Source organism: Vigna angularis, chromosome 1, assembly GCF_016808095.1.
Source record: "Vigna angularis cultivar LongXiaoDou No.4 chromosome 1, ASM1680809v1, whole genome shotgun sequence".
Classification (NCBI taxonomy): domain Eukaryota; kingdom Viridiplantae; phylum Streptophyta; class Magnoliopsida; order Fabales; family Fabaceae; genus Vigna; species Vigna angularis.
The window spans coordinates 45,575,417-45,591,781 of record NC_068970.1 but is presented as its reverse complement, the minus strand read 5'-3'; the positions used below and the strand labels follow the sequence as shown (position 1 = coordinate 45,591,781).

The following is a 16,365-nucleotide window of genomic DNA, read 5'->3' as shown; positions in this document are numbered from 1 at the left end:
ACGTTATGTTATAGAATTAAAGTATAATATATAAACTCAATTAAGCTATATTTTGTAATATGCATTTTCAAAATAAATACTGTTAATATAAATTATGTTATTGCACAACATTATTCCTTGAGTTAACAATTTGAAAAATAGATATATTTTGCAAAAACATTATTATGTTTAATTGCTTTAATATGTCTCGGTAAAAATCAAAATAATTTCTTAAACACAAATCCATAAATTTTATATTGCCCACAGTTTTATGTGTGATAGAGAGAACAAAATGTATGAAACAGATGGTGTAAGAGGAAGTTTTTTTTTTCAACATGACACTCGTTAGACTCATTAATTAACTATCGACTATCTTTATAAATTCTTTTATAAATATTAATTTTGATTACCAAATCTATGAAAAGTCATGATCTAAAAATAGTATTAACTAATTTTAAAAAATTATTCAAATAATTATACCATAAACACATATTTTCCTCATGTGTGAAAAATTAAAAAAAAATTCAATGTATTATACATATTCAAGAACATCTTAGTCCACTTGGTTTATATAATCTTGGCTTAAATGTACTCTGACAACATAATAATTCGTCGATTAAGACATCAACAAGGATAATTGTGATTAAATTAAGGTAAATGGCTAAAACGCATCAATAGAGTATTAACTAAGTAAACCAAGGTTATTAAGTACATGGATTAGGTTCATTTAGGTAAAACTTCATAAACACAATATAAATAACACAATACATTATGTAGAGTAATTACGTTCCATTATTTTAACATTGATTACTATCTGATGTATTTGGTTGACTTGAGTGTTAGAGTGTCTTCTGCAAGTGCACCATATTTCGGTTTTGAGGAGGCATAAACTTAGGATATCTCGGCTTGAAGGTGTGAAGTTGGAGTTTGGAGCATGCTTGAAGAGTTGTTTGCGGAGATCTTTATAGGGTATATTCGGTTTTGTAAGAACATTTTGATACCCACCGTGGAGCCAAGGTGTATTTTGTGAAGAAAAACTATATGATGTCTATAAGAAACAAGATCATTGAAGCTAGCAGGTTGACCAGGTATTGAAAGAGATGGCTATGTTGGTGGAAATGCAAAGGAGTTTCTTGAGTACAAGAAGAGAACAACCGAGGAGATCGATGCATTGAGGCAAGAGAATGCCAAGCTGAAGAGGTAGAAGGGGAAATAGAAGGAGATCCTGAAGAATACTGCTTTAGTATAAAAAATTGCATCCCACCTTTGAACTATACCCGATACTAAGGAGGAAAACGGTTATAACACCACTCCAAAGACTGAAGGTGCAACCAATACATCACTCGTGGTGGGAGGAAGTCGTAGACATCCTTTCGCGGACGACATCATGGAAACCTCTCTCTCTCTCTCTCTCTCTCTCTCTCTCTCTCTCTCTCTCTCGTCCGATTGGAAGTCCCTTTCCTTGGATCAATATGATATGATGGTAGTACAGAAGCGAACGAGCACATTAATGTTTATGTCACTCACGTCAGTCTATATACAACCGAGGAAAAAGTCATGTGCATTATCTTCCCCACGCCTATGAAGGGAGCAATTTTAAATTTGTTTACTCTCTTACCTCCTTTCTCCATTGATTATTTTAGCACTTTAGTGTCACATTTTGGGACCTAGTTTTCAACAAGTCACCATCCTCGTCTCACTTCTTTGGCACTTGTCAACATAAGGATATAAAATGGAAAATCTTTGCGTGATTTTGTGAAGTGGCTCGACAAGGTCACTCTCAACATCAAGAACTTGTATCTTGAGGTAGCTCTACACCATATGGTCAAGGCGCTACGGTTGGGACTCTTTGCAAATGATTGATACATGACACTGTTTGCCAACTTGGACAAGTTAGAGGAATTAAGAGAGTTCAAGAACAAAATATAAGCCAAGACCATGCTAGTCGAAAAGAAGTCAATAGAACGAGATCCTATGCATAAGAGTGGGTTCAGACAAAGGGAGCCAATGCCTACTCAGTTTGCGCACTATACTCCTCTAAATGCCCCCAAGATCTTATGTCTTGGAAGAGGCATTACAGGCGGACTTTATGCGCCACTTAAAAAGTCAAAAACCCCTCAGAACGTATATATGAGGAAACGTTGCATGTATCATCGCAGTTATGGGCACACCATTAATGACTGCGCGACCCTCAAGGACAAGATATAAGAGCTTATTCAGGTTGACCACCTTAGACATTTTGTGTAGATAGATGAAGTGGGAAGCTCGCATGGTGAGTTCGGAAGAACCGATGATAGGAGAGATGGTCGTAAAAAGCGCGATCGATATGGTAGAAATAAGGAAGAACCAACCCAACATGAAGAAAAATGCTCAAATGCTAAATCCCTACTTAGGACCATAAACACTATTTCAGGAGGATTTGTTCTAAGGGTTTCATTAGCTTTGGCCAGGAAGAGACAATCTATCAATGCAATATCTAAAGTCATTAAAAGGAGGAGAATGCCTCTTTTCACCTTTACAAATGTTGACTTTCAAGGAGTTGATCCTTAACAAGATGACCCTGTGGTCATCACATTAGAGATTGAAAACTTCGCGGTCAAGAAGATTTTAGTGGACCAAGGATGTTCTATAAACATCCTATACTAGAAAACTTATAAGAAGTTACAACTACCAAAAGAGGCTATGACCCTATATAATGAACCTATAGTTAGTTCTTGGGAGAAAGGGTGAATACTAGAGGTTATATTGATCTATATGCCACCTTTAGAGAAGTTGAGTTGACAAAAACTATACGCATACGATATTTGGTTGATGCTAACACATTATACAACATGCTTTTGGGGTGCCCATCACTTAATCAATTTGGCGCAATCATATCTACCCTCCATCCGGCCATGAAGTTTCCTTCACCATCAAATGATATCATCACAGTCCATGGAGAACAGAAAATGACACAAGAATGTTAAATTATAAGTCTTCAACTACCAATCCCACAACTCAACATTGACAACATTGAAAGAGACAACATGACTAATATGATCATGGAAGAAGACCAAGACCTTAGAGTTGGGAATGATGTTAGTGTTAAGACAAAATCGTCTATGCGCCTAAACACTCTCATGTTTTGAAGTTTAACCAAATAACATTAAACACAATGATAATCTAAAAACAACATAGAATGAAAATAGAATGAAAATACAAAGACTTAAATCAAATCTAAAAGCTCCTAGTCGAGAACCATCTCGATCCTAGTTGAACAAACTCTTGAAGTTTCCTGCCGAGTATGACCTCGGTCTTGGTTGAACAGAATCTCAAAGTTCCCTATCGAGAACTATCTTGATCTAGGTTGAGCAAACTCTCAAAGTTTCCTATCGAGTCCCACGTTAATCCTAGTTCAACAACATTTTGGAGTTTCCTACCAAGAACCATCTCGGTTCTAGTTGAACAAAATCTTGAAGTTTCCTATATAGTACCACCTCGGTCCTAATTGAACAACATCTTTTGAAGTTCCCTGTCGATAACCAAGTCGATCCTGGTTGAACATCCTTCAAAGTTCGATGCCAACAACAATGTCAGTCTCGGTTGAACATTAAAAATAAACTCTAATTTCCTTATGGATGGTTACCTCGGTTCTCATTGAATATGATTTCCCAACAAGGTGAATAAGACTTGAAGAACTTGAATGTTACAGGAAGACTTAAATGTTGTTTCATATCTTGAGTACATGTATATATCGGACTCGACATGCAAATGTTATTGAAAAAATATACTAGTTATGTGAAGAAAGTATATAGGAAAGAGACTACTATTGAAAGAAGACAAATTTCATTCATAGGCCCTAAAGGAGCTCCTGGTTACAAAAAGATAGCCTTTGTACATTTCGGCCTTTGCGATACACAAAAAAAAAGAGAGTAATCTACTTAATAGTCTCAAGGTTGGTCTCATCAATATTCTCGGCTTCCTTGGTTATGGGGCTTAGATCAACAGTGAGATAATACATCTCGGTGGCCTCGCTGTTTTCAACTTTAGCATTTTCATTGACATCGACACTTCCAAGGGTGGCAGTGTTGTCGCCATCATTTTGCGCAGCAACTATCTTGTCAACATCTACGAGAGCACCATTGGAGACGTCCTTGTTCACGTTAAAACGCTCACCCTTTACAGGAATTTGAAAAAGGAATTTGGCCTGACTCAATGCCTTGTAGAATTCAGTACTGTGCTTAGAATTTACAAACTTTTGGTACTTGAACAACTCGACTTCTACAATCTTCCGAGCCTTCTTTTCAACGGCAAGTGCAATTGTCAGTTGTTCTACCTTATCCTTGCCCTTCTTCTCTTAATCTGGGCATCAGATCTTCCAAGTCTTCATCCTTTTCCTTCTCCCGTTTCTTCTTCATGGCATCACGCTCTTTCACCCAGGCTTCTTTGTTCAAGGCATATTATTTCTTTAAAGCCCCCAACTCATTGGTCGTCTTCAGTTTCCCTTCATCTTCAATTTCCTTCTTTAGAAGGTTGGTTATCTTGTGGCGGTAAACGAATGTGCGACTTTGTAGTTCAATGAAAGCTTGCATTAGAGCATATGGGTCGCTCTTGGCTATTGGTTTTCTTGCTCGTTATTTAGGTTGTAGCGAACGTTTTAGCGCATGTTAAGTTGGGTGCCGACTAGTTCACCCCAACCAGCGAACATAATCCTAGAATTAGTTGTGTGGGAGCTGACACCTCGTCTTTTTCTCTTTCTCTCCTTGCTTAATATATGAATCTTTGAAGGCTGAAGTTTCTTGGGAGCACCTTGGGGAGGATGAATATCAACTATAGCATTTGCTAGGCCGACAGTCAAAGATGTTACCCCTTTTCTCTTGCTTTCAACTAGCTTTTTGTTCCTTAGCTTGCAGAACACATAATCTTTCCCATGTTTTTGTTCGTGTTGGGCCATTACTTCTACAAGTATTGAGAAGTATTCATATTAGCCAAATATTAGTTCAAGTTAAGTAAAAGAGATAAACTTACAAAGCAAAGAAAATTAGTTAAAGATTGAGTTGATTAAACTCGAACAATTTTTATGGTAGAAAGTTAGTGTGGAAGTTCGTCCATGACACTCATAATTCTCTTATCTTCATTAGTGATGTGATCTCTAGGCCAGTCTTTGCATCTCAATGAGTTATTACTCTAGTAGAATAGGAATTTGGGATTGTTGTTCACGTCATAAAAGTAGGAATGACCTACTCGGTTCACAACAATCCTAAAGAACTTAGTCTTGAAATTCTTAAAAGATAAACAAACATGTCCTCGCTTGACTCACTAAAGCCAGCTAACGTCTGACCTAGGGCGAGTATTATAAAAATGAAGAAAACATTGAGGTATAAGCTCCAATTTTAGGGCTTTACAAATTAATCAAAATGCTTAGAGACATCCCCAACTATTTGAATGAAGATGGGTGAGACAACATTTAAAAGACGTAGCACACCCATGGTAAACTCATTGAATGGAAGTCGAATATGCAACTTAGTGAAGAAAGCCATATACATATAGAAAAATTCTCAGTCATAGCCTTCTCGGCCATGATAGACATTGTCTATGGTTCATACCCTCTTGAAGGAGACAATATCTTCTACCTCTCTCCATTATATGTGTATACGCTATTCAGCCACCACATAAGGGTAGATGACTACCTAAACTTAAAAAATACAGTTTCACTTGAGGGTCTACCCAATGAAGAAGACATGTTTGAACTATTAGGAGATATACTTGATACTATTCGAAACTAGATACTGGAAATTCTTTGAAAGATTTTAGTAGCAGAAGGAAGGCTTGAAGAGTGAAGGGCTCAAATTTAACACCAAAAGGTCCCAAATATTAAACTTCCCAACGTCACATCGATCAAGCCTCTTCATCGTTGCATTTCTTGAGACTAGAGGGCTACTATACCTATAAGGCGAGAGGAAAAAAATATACAAGTTTTCTTTGCATATATCAGCCAAACCGATACTGACATCTTAACAACAATGTAAAGACTCGAGCACATAACTTGTCAAGCTTGAGGACTAGTTTACTATATATACCCGAAAACATCTTGGCCGGATCTTGGCCTAAATATACTCAAACAACATGATAACATGTCGATCAAGACCTCAACAAGGATAATTGTAATTAAATTAAGGTAAAGACTAAAAAGCATTAGCAAATATTAGACAAGTTAATCAAGGTAATTAAGTACATGAATCATGCTCATCTAAGTAAAAGTCCATAAATACGATATAAATAGTACAATACACGAGATAAATTAATTATGTTTTATTATTATAACATTTATTATCATTTGACACACTTGACTGATTTGAGTATCAAAATATTTTCTATATACTAACTTTAACTCAATATGAAATTAAAGGTGTGAAGTTGGAATTTGGAGCCGGTTTAAATAGTTGTTTGCAAAAAAACTTTGAAAAGCATAACGCATGAACATTTAATAAAGGGTAAGACTCAATGGTTTTGTTGAGAAAAAAAAATGTGTGAAAAAAAGGTGAAGGTGAAGAAATTTGTGTATTTAAAATAATTCTAAAAGAAAGTGGACTTTTGGAGTAAAAGCGTTGTAAATAGCAACTCGATAATTGCTTTCCAAACCTATCTGCTATTTGTAATTAGAAAACGACTTTCTAAAATTTTTATACTTTCTGAAAAAATTAATATAAAATATATTTAAATATTCTGAATTACACGTTTCCCTAAACACCATATAAAATGTATTTAAGAATCTAGACTTCAATTCTCATCGATCATTCTAGAACGTCTCTTTTCTAAATACGGAATAATATATTAAAAATAATTTAAAGTGCATTTTGAATATTAATGAAAAATTTAACCCCTTCCAAAATATTTATCTATAAAGTTTTTCAAAATCTTCGAAAAGCTTCTTCTAAAATGGCATTATAATCCCGTTGGACCAGATGGAGCCAAGACAATTCCAAATTGGTATCTCAATGACTTTCCGAAAGGTTTTAAGAAACTTTTCGATAAAAATATTCAGAGTTTTAAATTTTCTGAAAGTAGTACGAAAGGTTTTAAATTTCAAGTTTCTGAAAGGAGCCCTTCAGAATGTGTTTTAAAAGTGTCAATCTATAATTAAAGATTTCATTATAAGATGTTCCAAGAAGATAGATTTGGAAGCTTTTTTAATATTTTTCAGATTACATTCTTCAGAATTTGTAAGGACTTTCAGAGGTTATTTTTGTTATTACATGTAACAGAAAGGTGCACCAAGAAGATGAAACTATTCTTGTAATGCAAAAACTACTGATTTAAAATACAAACTTCTTTATAGGAAGCAAAACCTCTTAAAGAACAAGGAAGAATACATAGTTCCACTCAACTGACCAACAAGTTTTCATTAGAGAACAAGTTCGAAATATAAAGGACAAAGAAAAATGGAACCTATAAGGATCCAAATTTTCTTTGCATGTTTTATTCACTACCTACAGATCCTTCATTTGTTTCTTGCTAAACAAACTACTGTCTCTGAGTTTCCACTTCATAAATGGTGGATGTCTGAAATGATGTCTGCAATGAATTAGCAATGCTTCTGACCTCCGCAATCATTGCAACCACATCATTAAGTCTATTAACTGCAGACCCTACACCCTGTGAATAGGAACACTGCTCAATAACTTCCCTCCAAAAAGGTAGAACATTACATTGGTATAGTGAAGTTTATAAGTTTATGGTTGCTGCAAAAGTTAGATTGGGAAGAAATTTATTAAAATTCCTTACCACACCAGCTGCCCCAGCTGTTATAGCCATAGGTGCTGTGACAGCGCTTAGCCCTGATGAACACATGACAGGGATCTTAACAGCTCGTGATATGGAATATGCTGCTGCTAAAGTTGGTGTTGCCTACAATCACCAGTGATAAGAAAGTTGATAATTTGACGAAGGATTTTCCATAATCAACTATAGTTTTACCAATGAAACAATAAGCATGAATGTGAGTAACCCTTTAAGTTGTAATTGCTTTCTGGGCTGAAAATGTTGCTTCAGAATTGATTTTGTTGGTAAGAATTAACGACCAATTGTGAATGCCAGAGCAGTAAATGCAGCAGCTTAAATATTTTTTCAGACTCTTAACAATGTTGATTTATGCAGTGGTATGCCAATGAAGTGCTCAATCATCTTGTTAATGTCTTGTACAGTGTTTCAGACATTTTTTTATTGCCACTAACATTCTTCAACTGGGATTTTCATTTTCAAATCTCCAGTGATGAAGATGCAAGCAATAGGAAAAAGACAAAAGTAAATCAGAAGTATTTTTCTGGTTACCTTTTCAATCAAACCCATAACACCAGATTTTGTGGGATTAGAACATTTTCCTCCTTCAGTTTGAATAACATCTACACCTACTAGTTCCAATGACTCTGCAAGCTTGACCTGTTAAGGATTTGGAGTTTTTATTTACATGCACAAGTAAATATTGATATTATCAGCATAATTGTGCACTCTGATCGAAAGAATGCTGTTTGTAACCTGATCAGGGAGGCTTAGAGTGTGAGGAACAGTGACAGACAAGACTATGGATGGAAGTATTCTCCTTGTCTCCTTTGTAAGACCAAGAATCTGCAAAAGGTAGATCATCAACATAAAGAATTCAAGTGCAGGCTTCTATTAAGAGTACATTCCACAATCATTTTAGCATCTGATCCTCACAACCCTTCGTTGCTTCTCTACTCTTTACCTTTTCAGGAGTGAAAATTATTCCCTTCTCATAGAATGAATCATAGTTTCCAATCTCAACCTGCCAAAGCCATTTATCATGTTAAGTAAAAATCTCACAAGGACCATTTTGGAACTAGGCAAGAAGGTCAAACCATTAGTGCTCCTGCTTCAACTGCAGCTGGAAATGTTACAGGATCTACAGAAGAAACACAAACCTGCAAGGAAGATAAAAACATCAAATCAATCTCCTGATTACTCTTGCATCTTCATGTTACCTACGTCACTAGCAGTTGAAAGTTTAATCTACAATTAAATATGGTTGTATAGCACATTCAAAATATTGTCTGTACAACCATAAAAATTTATTTGGACTCTTATGGAATTATGTTCCTAGAAAATAGACATGCATATTGCACAAGGTAAATGGCTGAATAGGGTGTGATTTCACTTTGGATTTCACCTTTTCAGAATTGATGTGTTAAAGTTTCATGCAAATGCAAATTTAACTTTTGGGTATTCATTGCTTGCATCAATTGTTTTGATAAATGTCAGATGCTAGAACAAAGAGACCTACAATGTAGTAGGGAGTTCCAAAAGAATTAAGGGAAAAATTATGGTCATAAATTTGTAAATGGTTTGGAATAGATTCTTAAACCAGTAAAATATACATGCAAAGTATAACTGGTATACATGTTCAAAATAAAGAAAAGTGAGAATATACCGGACAAGAAGTTAAGCCAATAGCTAGCTTTACCAACTCAGGGTCACATGCTATATCCACGTGAGTTGCTCCACCCTATAAGCACAAGGGATTACAATTCATACACATTAACATTAGTATGTTAGTTTGTCTTTAAATGTGAATATTTGACAGGTGAGAAAGCATGACAAGTTACCATATACAAAACTCTATTCGGGTAATTATTTTTAAGGATGCAAGGATTCTTGATCTTATTTTTTCATGGATGAATTACAAAGCTGAAGAAACAGAGAAAACGTAACAAGAGAGAAGTAAAAAAATAAAAAACCTTGTCAGCAGCAGTGACCACCGATGCAACATTGTCTTTATTGAAATTCTGCAAGCCTGAGATAATCTTCAAAAGAAGCCAAATGTTTGTTAACATGTATGAAACAAAAATACACCAAAAAACATCATAGAGAAGATTTTAATGAACGAAGCAATATAAGCTAGGACAACTGATATTGCAGCAATCTCTTTAAATACTCATCAAAACCACCAAACTCCCTTTTTGCTCCCTATGATTTTAAAACATTAAAAAGGAATATCACATTTTTATTTCAGAATTCTAAATTATGTGTTGTTCCATGAAAACTTTAGCATCACCACCACCATACATGCATGTTGAGCAGAAAGATTAGTCTCAATGAACATCAAACAAACCAACGAAAGGCAGCACACAGATGGAGACAAAAAAACTGCATTTGGGTGAAGAAAAGCAACAAAATGAGAAGATGGAAGAGAAAGCAAGAAATGGGTGGGTTTTGCTTTAATTTCTTACCTTGAGAGCTCTACGTTCGTTGAAGTGCTTCAAGACATCATCTCTGGTGGAAGAGAGTATGGCTCTGGTAGTAAAGCAGGTTCTTCTTTTGAAGGGTAAAGAAGATGGCCTCGAAGTTGCATCTGAACCTAGCAGAGGGTTGAGATTTGGCTTTAGAGTGGTGTGATGAGAAGAAGAAGAAGAAGAAAGTGGTGTGCATGTTAAGGAATGCATGCTTGTGTATTTTGTAATGCCGAAGATGTTATCGGTGGGAAGCAGGGTTGGAGTGTAGAGCAGAACACAACAGATAAGATTAGTGGTCTTGTTTCATTGTTTAATCTGTCATCTTCATCAGATATTTTGTCAACACTTCACAATGCAATCCCTCTCACAATAAAATATAATTCAGTAAAAATAAAATCATGAAAAAGAAAGTTATTATTAAGATATAAAATTCGAAATAGTGTTACTCGTTTTTTTCTTTTAGTTTTTTTGAGGGCCTATTTAAATCCATATAGGTTTCTAAATCACCATCTAAATTGGTGGTTTTTTTTCAAATATTTGTAAAAATGGATAAATGATAAATTTTTAAAAATTACTCCGATATATAAGTTGGACATATGTGAGTTATACGAAAATAATATAGCAGCAAAAAATATCATTTAAAGATACTTTTCTTTTAAACAACTATTTCACAACATTTTTTCAAATAAAATATTATTTATTATATTCAAATAATGATAATAATAAATATAAATGGTTAAATATGTTTTTATGTCTCTAAATTATCAAACGATTTTGTTTTTAGTTTCTCTTTCAAACTTTATTACATTTTGATCCTTATCTTTAAGGAAATCATAATTGGTGCCACACCATTTTTTTTTTGACACTGAGTCAATCTTCCCAGCTTTTCTCCCTCTCTCACTGACGCCGTCTCGACTCCTTCGCGATCTCCGAGCAGTTCCTCCTCACCAACCTGACCCTCCACGGCGAGACCCACCTCGACTACTTCGCAGTCTCTACCGCCCTTTGCTGCCACTATTGGCAATTCCTCCAAGACCTCCGCGATGCCCCCGATATCCAAATCCTGATCACCTCCCACGCCAACCCTCACTTCACCCCTCTCTCCCACTTCCTCTCCCACCGCTTCGGCCCCCACGATCTTCTCCCTAAAATCGCCCCTCTCCTCTTGGAGCCTCGCAACAACACCCTCTCTCTTCCCACTCCCATTCCCCAAAACAACAACCTTAATCTGACGCTTGTAGTATTGTGTCCCCACGAAATCCAAGAAGAGAGTGAAGAGCGCAACCATCATGGCGAAGAAGCCGGTGAAAGGGAACTTGGACCACGAGAACGAAGGAAGGCACGGGTGCTAGAGCGCTTCAGTGGCATCAAAGAGCATGTGGACGAATCTCGTGGCCAGAATCACCCCGGTGGCAAAGGCCTTGGCACCCACGAAGAGGTTTCTGTCAGTGCGGAGGAAGCGGCAATGTTTTCTGACGAAGGGGATCACGATTCCGGCCATGTCGGAGAGGAGAATGGAGGCGATGGCGACAAATTTGAGAACCAACGCCACACAGGTAGAGTAGGTCATCGATTCTAGAAGGTTGTGGAAGAAGGACAATTTCTCTATTTTGGAAAAAGCAGCGGTTTCATTTGAAAATATATTCATTAAACACAAGAAAATATAGAACAAAACGAAAAGTATAACATTACCAACAAAGTACTATAAAAGTAGAAAATCGCATATGTTTGGTTTGACGAGGGTAAGAGGAAAAGAGCGATTTTAATGAAGGGAAAAAGGAAAGATGAGAGAGATTTCAATGAAGATGGGGAGAATCCTTGCTTTGTTCTCACAGGAGTAGAAAATGATTAAAAAATTTATGCATAGATCCATGGTCGACGAGGGCGGTGGACGGGGACGAAGATGCAAGGAGTCGAGACGATGCTAATGAAGGAGGAAGAAAAACTAGGAAGATTGACTTAGTGTCAGAAAAAAAAATGGTGTGACACTTCACTGTTAGCCAGCTCAACTTCTCTTTAATGTCGTTGGTTTTCGAGGACGAAAAATTATGGATTCCTTAAGGAGAAGGATCAAAATATAGCAAAGTTTGAAAGAGGGACTAAAAACAAAATCGTTGATAGTTTAGAGACTAAAAACATATTTAACCCTAAATATAAATATAAATAAAATAAGAAAAATTCAACATATTAAAATTTTATTCCCCTTTTAAGGCGTTGCTTTATGGAAAATTTTGTAGCCCTTGAAATTTATATTCTTATTGCTTTCAGCGAGCTTTCACTTGCATGTTGTTGTAGGAGAATGATGTCCCTCTAATATAAGAAAGCTACATACGTATATGAACAAGCTCCAACTTCTGCTCATTACCTCATACACACAAGGTATGCATAAAGTGCTATTATTATTTCGGGTGTTTTGTAAATTACAATTTTCTTTCTTTATTTAGTATACACTTTCGTATATAATTATTGTACTGTATGGTCCAGACGACCATACACTTTTCCCACACCAAACAAGTCAAACGACCTTGGGTTGTAGAAAACAATTAAGAAGTGATTGAACGTGGCAGAAACAGTAGACAAGACTAGACAGTGCAAAGTATTGGCGTTTGACCATAGTCGATAATCAGCTTTCTCTACAAAGATTAAGGTAAATGTTAACTAAAGGTATTGGGTTGAGATTGAGCTGTGATTAAGATTTCACTAATCTCAAGCTCATGCCGAAAGCTATAAATATAGGTCAATAAGAGGTAGATGATAGCATTTATTGTGCATTTATTATCATTGCACTAAACTCCCTTACGAACAGTTTACTGATTTAAGCATTGGAGTACCTTCGGTAGGTACACCTCCGGACTATGAAACAAAGAGAAAGACTAAAAGAACATATACCGAACGACATTCCAAAAGAAATTATGCAAGTGTTAATAGTGACTCATCCTCACACCCGAAATAATTACAACTTATAATTGTATTTGGCTTTTGATTTATTTCCGTTGCATGCTATTTTAGAGTAAAGGAATAATAAATTATATTAATTTTATGATTGTTGTTGGTGGGCTATTAAAGATTTAAAATTGTTTAGTTAAGTGATAAATGGTCAATCCTGATATTTATCTTCAACTCGAGCATCTAAAAGTTAATGTCCAACGTGGAATCAAAATTAATAACTAAATATGTGATTGAAATTTCTTCCCCATTACTCTTATCACTTCTAATCAATAAATCTAACATAAGGTACTTATATAATTCTAATTTTGATATCTTTTTACAAAACACAAATTTGAAATATAGGTTGGTAAAATAAATCTATTATTTTTAAATAAATAATCACTCAAAACAAGTGCATGTTTAAATATGAACTTATCCAAATATGAAGATGTGAATTATAATTTTTGGCTTAGCAGGGAGAAGAGAGTCAAAGATGAGCAAGGAAAATATTTGTCATTCATTAAGATGTAATAGATTTTAGTTTGATTTTAATATGAATTTCCCTTTTTCTCTTTTTGTTGAAAATATGCATATGAAACTTCTAAATATCCAACACAATATATACAAATTAGGGAGCTTTAATATTAATATTATTTTTTGAATTTTATCTAAATTTTAAAGAGGCAAATAATTCTTTTTATTATTTAACACTTATATGTAGATGATGAAAATTCAACCTAAGAGATGTAACACTTTTATTCTATATCTCTCAAATCTTCTTCACTTTTTAATATTTGAACATTCTTATTTTATATTATTTAATTCAACCTTAACTTTTTAATTTATATTCTTAAATTATACTTACTTGCTTACTCTAAATCAACAATGTTGTTTTAGGTGGATTCAAATTCCTTAATGCAAACTTTTTAATTCATAACACGTAATAAATACACAAGTTTCTAGATATTTACAATTTTTCTTTAGCTTGTAATTTTTTGATCATTAACAATTCGCTTCTATGTTAATCATTACTAGTTTTCTATTATGACAGAACACCATATGATACATTTATAAATATTGCTTATGCAATTATTTAGTTAATATTATTTTTATTAATTTACTCAAATTAATAAACTGGTATTAGACACGAAGGCATTCAGTCTTTGATACTTTGTTTATTCTTTAAAAAAAATATTTCAAGTAAATAGTGTCACAATTTTAAAATATTTATATTTTTAATTTGTCAAAAATTGAATATTGTTGTGGGTATGTTTATAATATTATTAGGTTTTGAAATTTGGTTTAAATTAAACAAGTTGAAGCAACCAATAAAAAACTCAATTGATAAATAGAAATATAAAATAGGTGCTTTTATTTATAGTGATAAAAGTGACACATAATGAGCACAAGAGCTAGAGCTTGAGCATTTGATAAAATAGAACTACTTGTTTGGCTTTGATGCACCATGCAGATCACTGAAGTATGCCTGAGGATTGCTCTCAAATGCTTCTCTTGAGATGTAACTTCCATCACCACCAGGGGCCTTCATATTTCCTCCTGAACCACCACCGCCGCTTGAATTTCCTCCAACGCTATCTTTTCCACCACCGCCTACCTTGTCACCATCGCCTCCCTTGCCACCACCGTCTCCACCATCTTTACTACCCATCTTTCAAATGGTCACTTCCTAAAGTTGCTGATAGCAGAGTAGAGAAGATTTTTAATATCTCGGCAATGTGAAATGCAATCTCATTTGATTAGCTATTTATAGAAGAAAAAAATGGAAAGCTCTGTTCAAAGGAATTAATGTTTTCTTTGACGCAGTTAACGATAATGTAGAGATAATTAAAATTCTGCTGTTATTCCCAACGAATGCATGGATTCAAGAATTGAACTTGGAAATTTTTCAAATGCATTTAACTGTAACTGTTAGTTTCAATGGTACCGTTGGACATGTTTACAGACATAAATGTTACACAGAGGTAAGTGCTCGCTAAAAATATATACTAACTGAACTTGTAAAACTCAGTTGTATATCGTAGAACAGTTAATATTGTTATCTTAATTCGTAATCATATAGCTGAATGGAACAAAGATATCATTTTTAATATTTTTACTTTTTTACATGAAAATATTTCAATTTCAAATGTTACCCTATACGTGTTTCTTTTTTATATTGAATCAGCAGTAATATAATATTTTTTATGTAACTTTTATTTTTCTTATAGAAAAATATATTTAATTAATATTTGAAAGCAAACTAAAGATATACAAATTACTTGAAGAAATGAAAATGAATTAAAAATTTAGTATTTATTGGATGTGAAAACATGAATAAGGATGATTTTTTCTTTTGAATATAAGAATGATAGTCAAATACACAATCGTCCCACCCATTGTTATATGTATTTGCTATTTTTATTATTTTGAATTCCCTCATCATTAATTAAGACCTAGAAATTCAAAATAAACACTCATTATCTTCCACATAGATTTACCATCTTTTCTATAAATATATGTTTAATTTTTTCTTTGTCTATATCATTCTGTAAACAAGATTTTTCTTTTTTATTGAATATTTTAGAATTTTAAAAAAATATTTATTATTATTATTATTTTTATTAAATATACTATTACATACATATAAAAATTAAATAAATCAAAATAATGATCTATCCTAAAATATATAAAAACACTATTTTGAATAATTTAAATTAGCCCATTAATAAGTGTAAAATTGTTTTGATATGTCAACTACTATAAAATGTTATAAAAGCAAAAAACATAAAAAAAAGTCAGTCCAAGTAGTTTTAATGTAGTAAAGTATTTTCAGAATTAAGTGGTTGTATGTTAATGAAAAATACAATATATAATAATTTTACATTAGTTTATAAATAAAAACTAGTTAAACTATGTACTACAATTACTAACCAACTGTTATTAGTACTTAAAAATTAAAAAGAAAGGGGCAAAGTCTTAAATTTTAAGATTTAATTTTAATTGTAAAAGATCATGATCAAAGTTTTCTTTATTGAAAAGAATTAGTAACATAGCAAAGTAATATGTTAAACCCCACAAAATGGTATTTTAGAAGTGACGGTAGTCTAAAAATAGTGATACTCGGTTATTTTAATATTAAACGGTTTTATTATAAATAGTTTTGTTATAAGCAGGTTTCATTATTTTAAAACGTATTATCTCTAGAAACCACTTTTCTAAAGTTCTCTACCTT

General features: G+C 33.8%; 1 protein-coding gene across 1 annotated transcript; it reads right to left on the bottom strand.

Moving 5' to 3' along the window:
• Positions 1–7,270: 7,270 nt before the first annotated feature.
• On the bottom strand, positions 7,271–10,526 carry LOC108319381 (uncharacterized protein ycf23). The gene is made up of 9 exons (XM_017550493.2): positions 10,203–10,526; positions 9,711–9,776; positions 9,404–9,478; positions 8,835–8,897; positions 8,702–8,761; positions 8,494–8,583; positions 8,290–8,397; positions 7,744–7,866; positions 7,271–7,614 (listed from the first exon to the last, which is right to left on the bottom strand). Exons 1-9 carry the CDS (start codon positions 10,413–10,415, stop codon positions 7,483–7,485), a joined length of 930 nt encoding a protein of 309 aa, XP_017405982.1. The 5' UTR covers positions 10,416–10,526; the 3' UTR covers positions 7,271–7,482.
• Between the last annotated feature and the right edge of the window lie 5,839 nt (positions 10,527–16,365).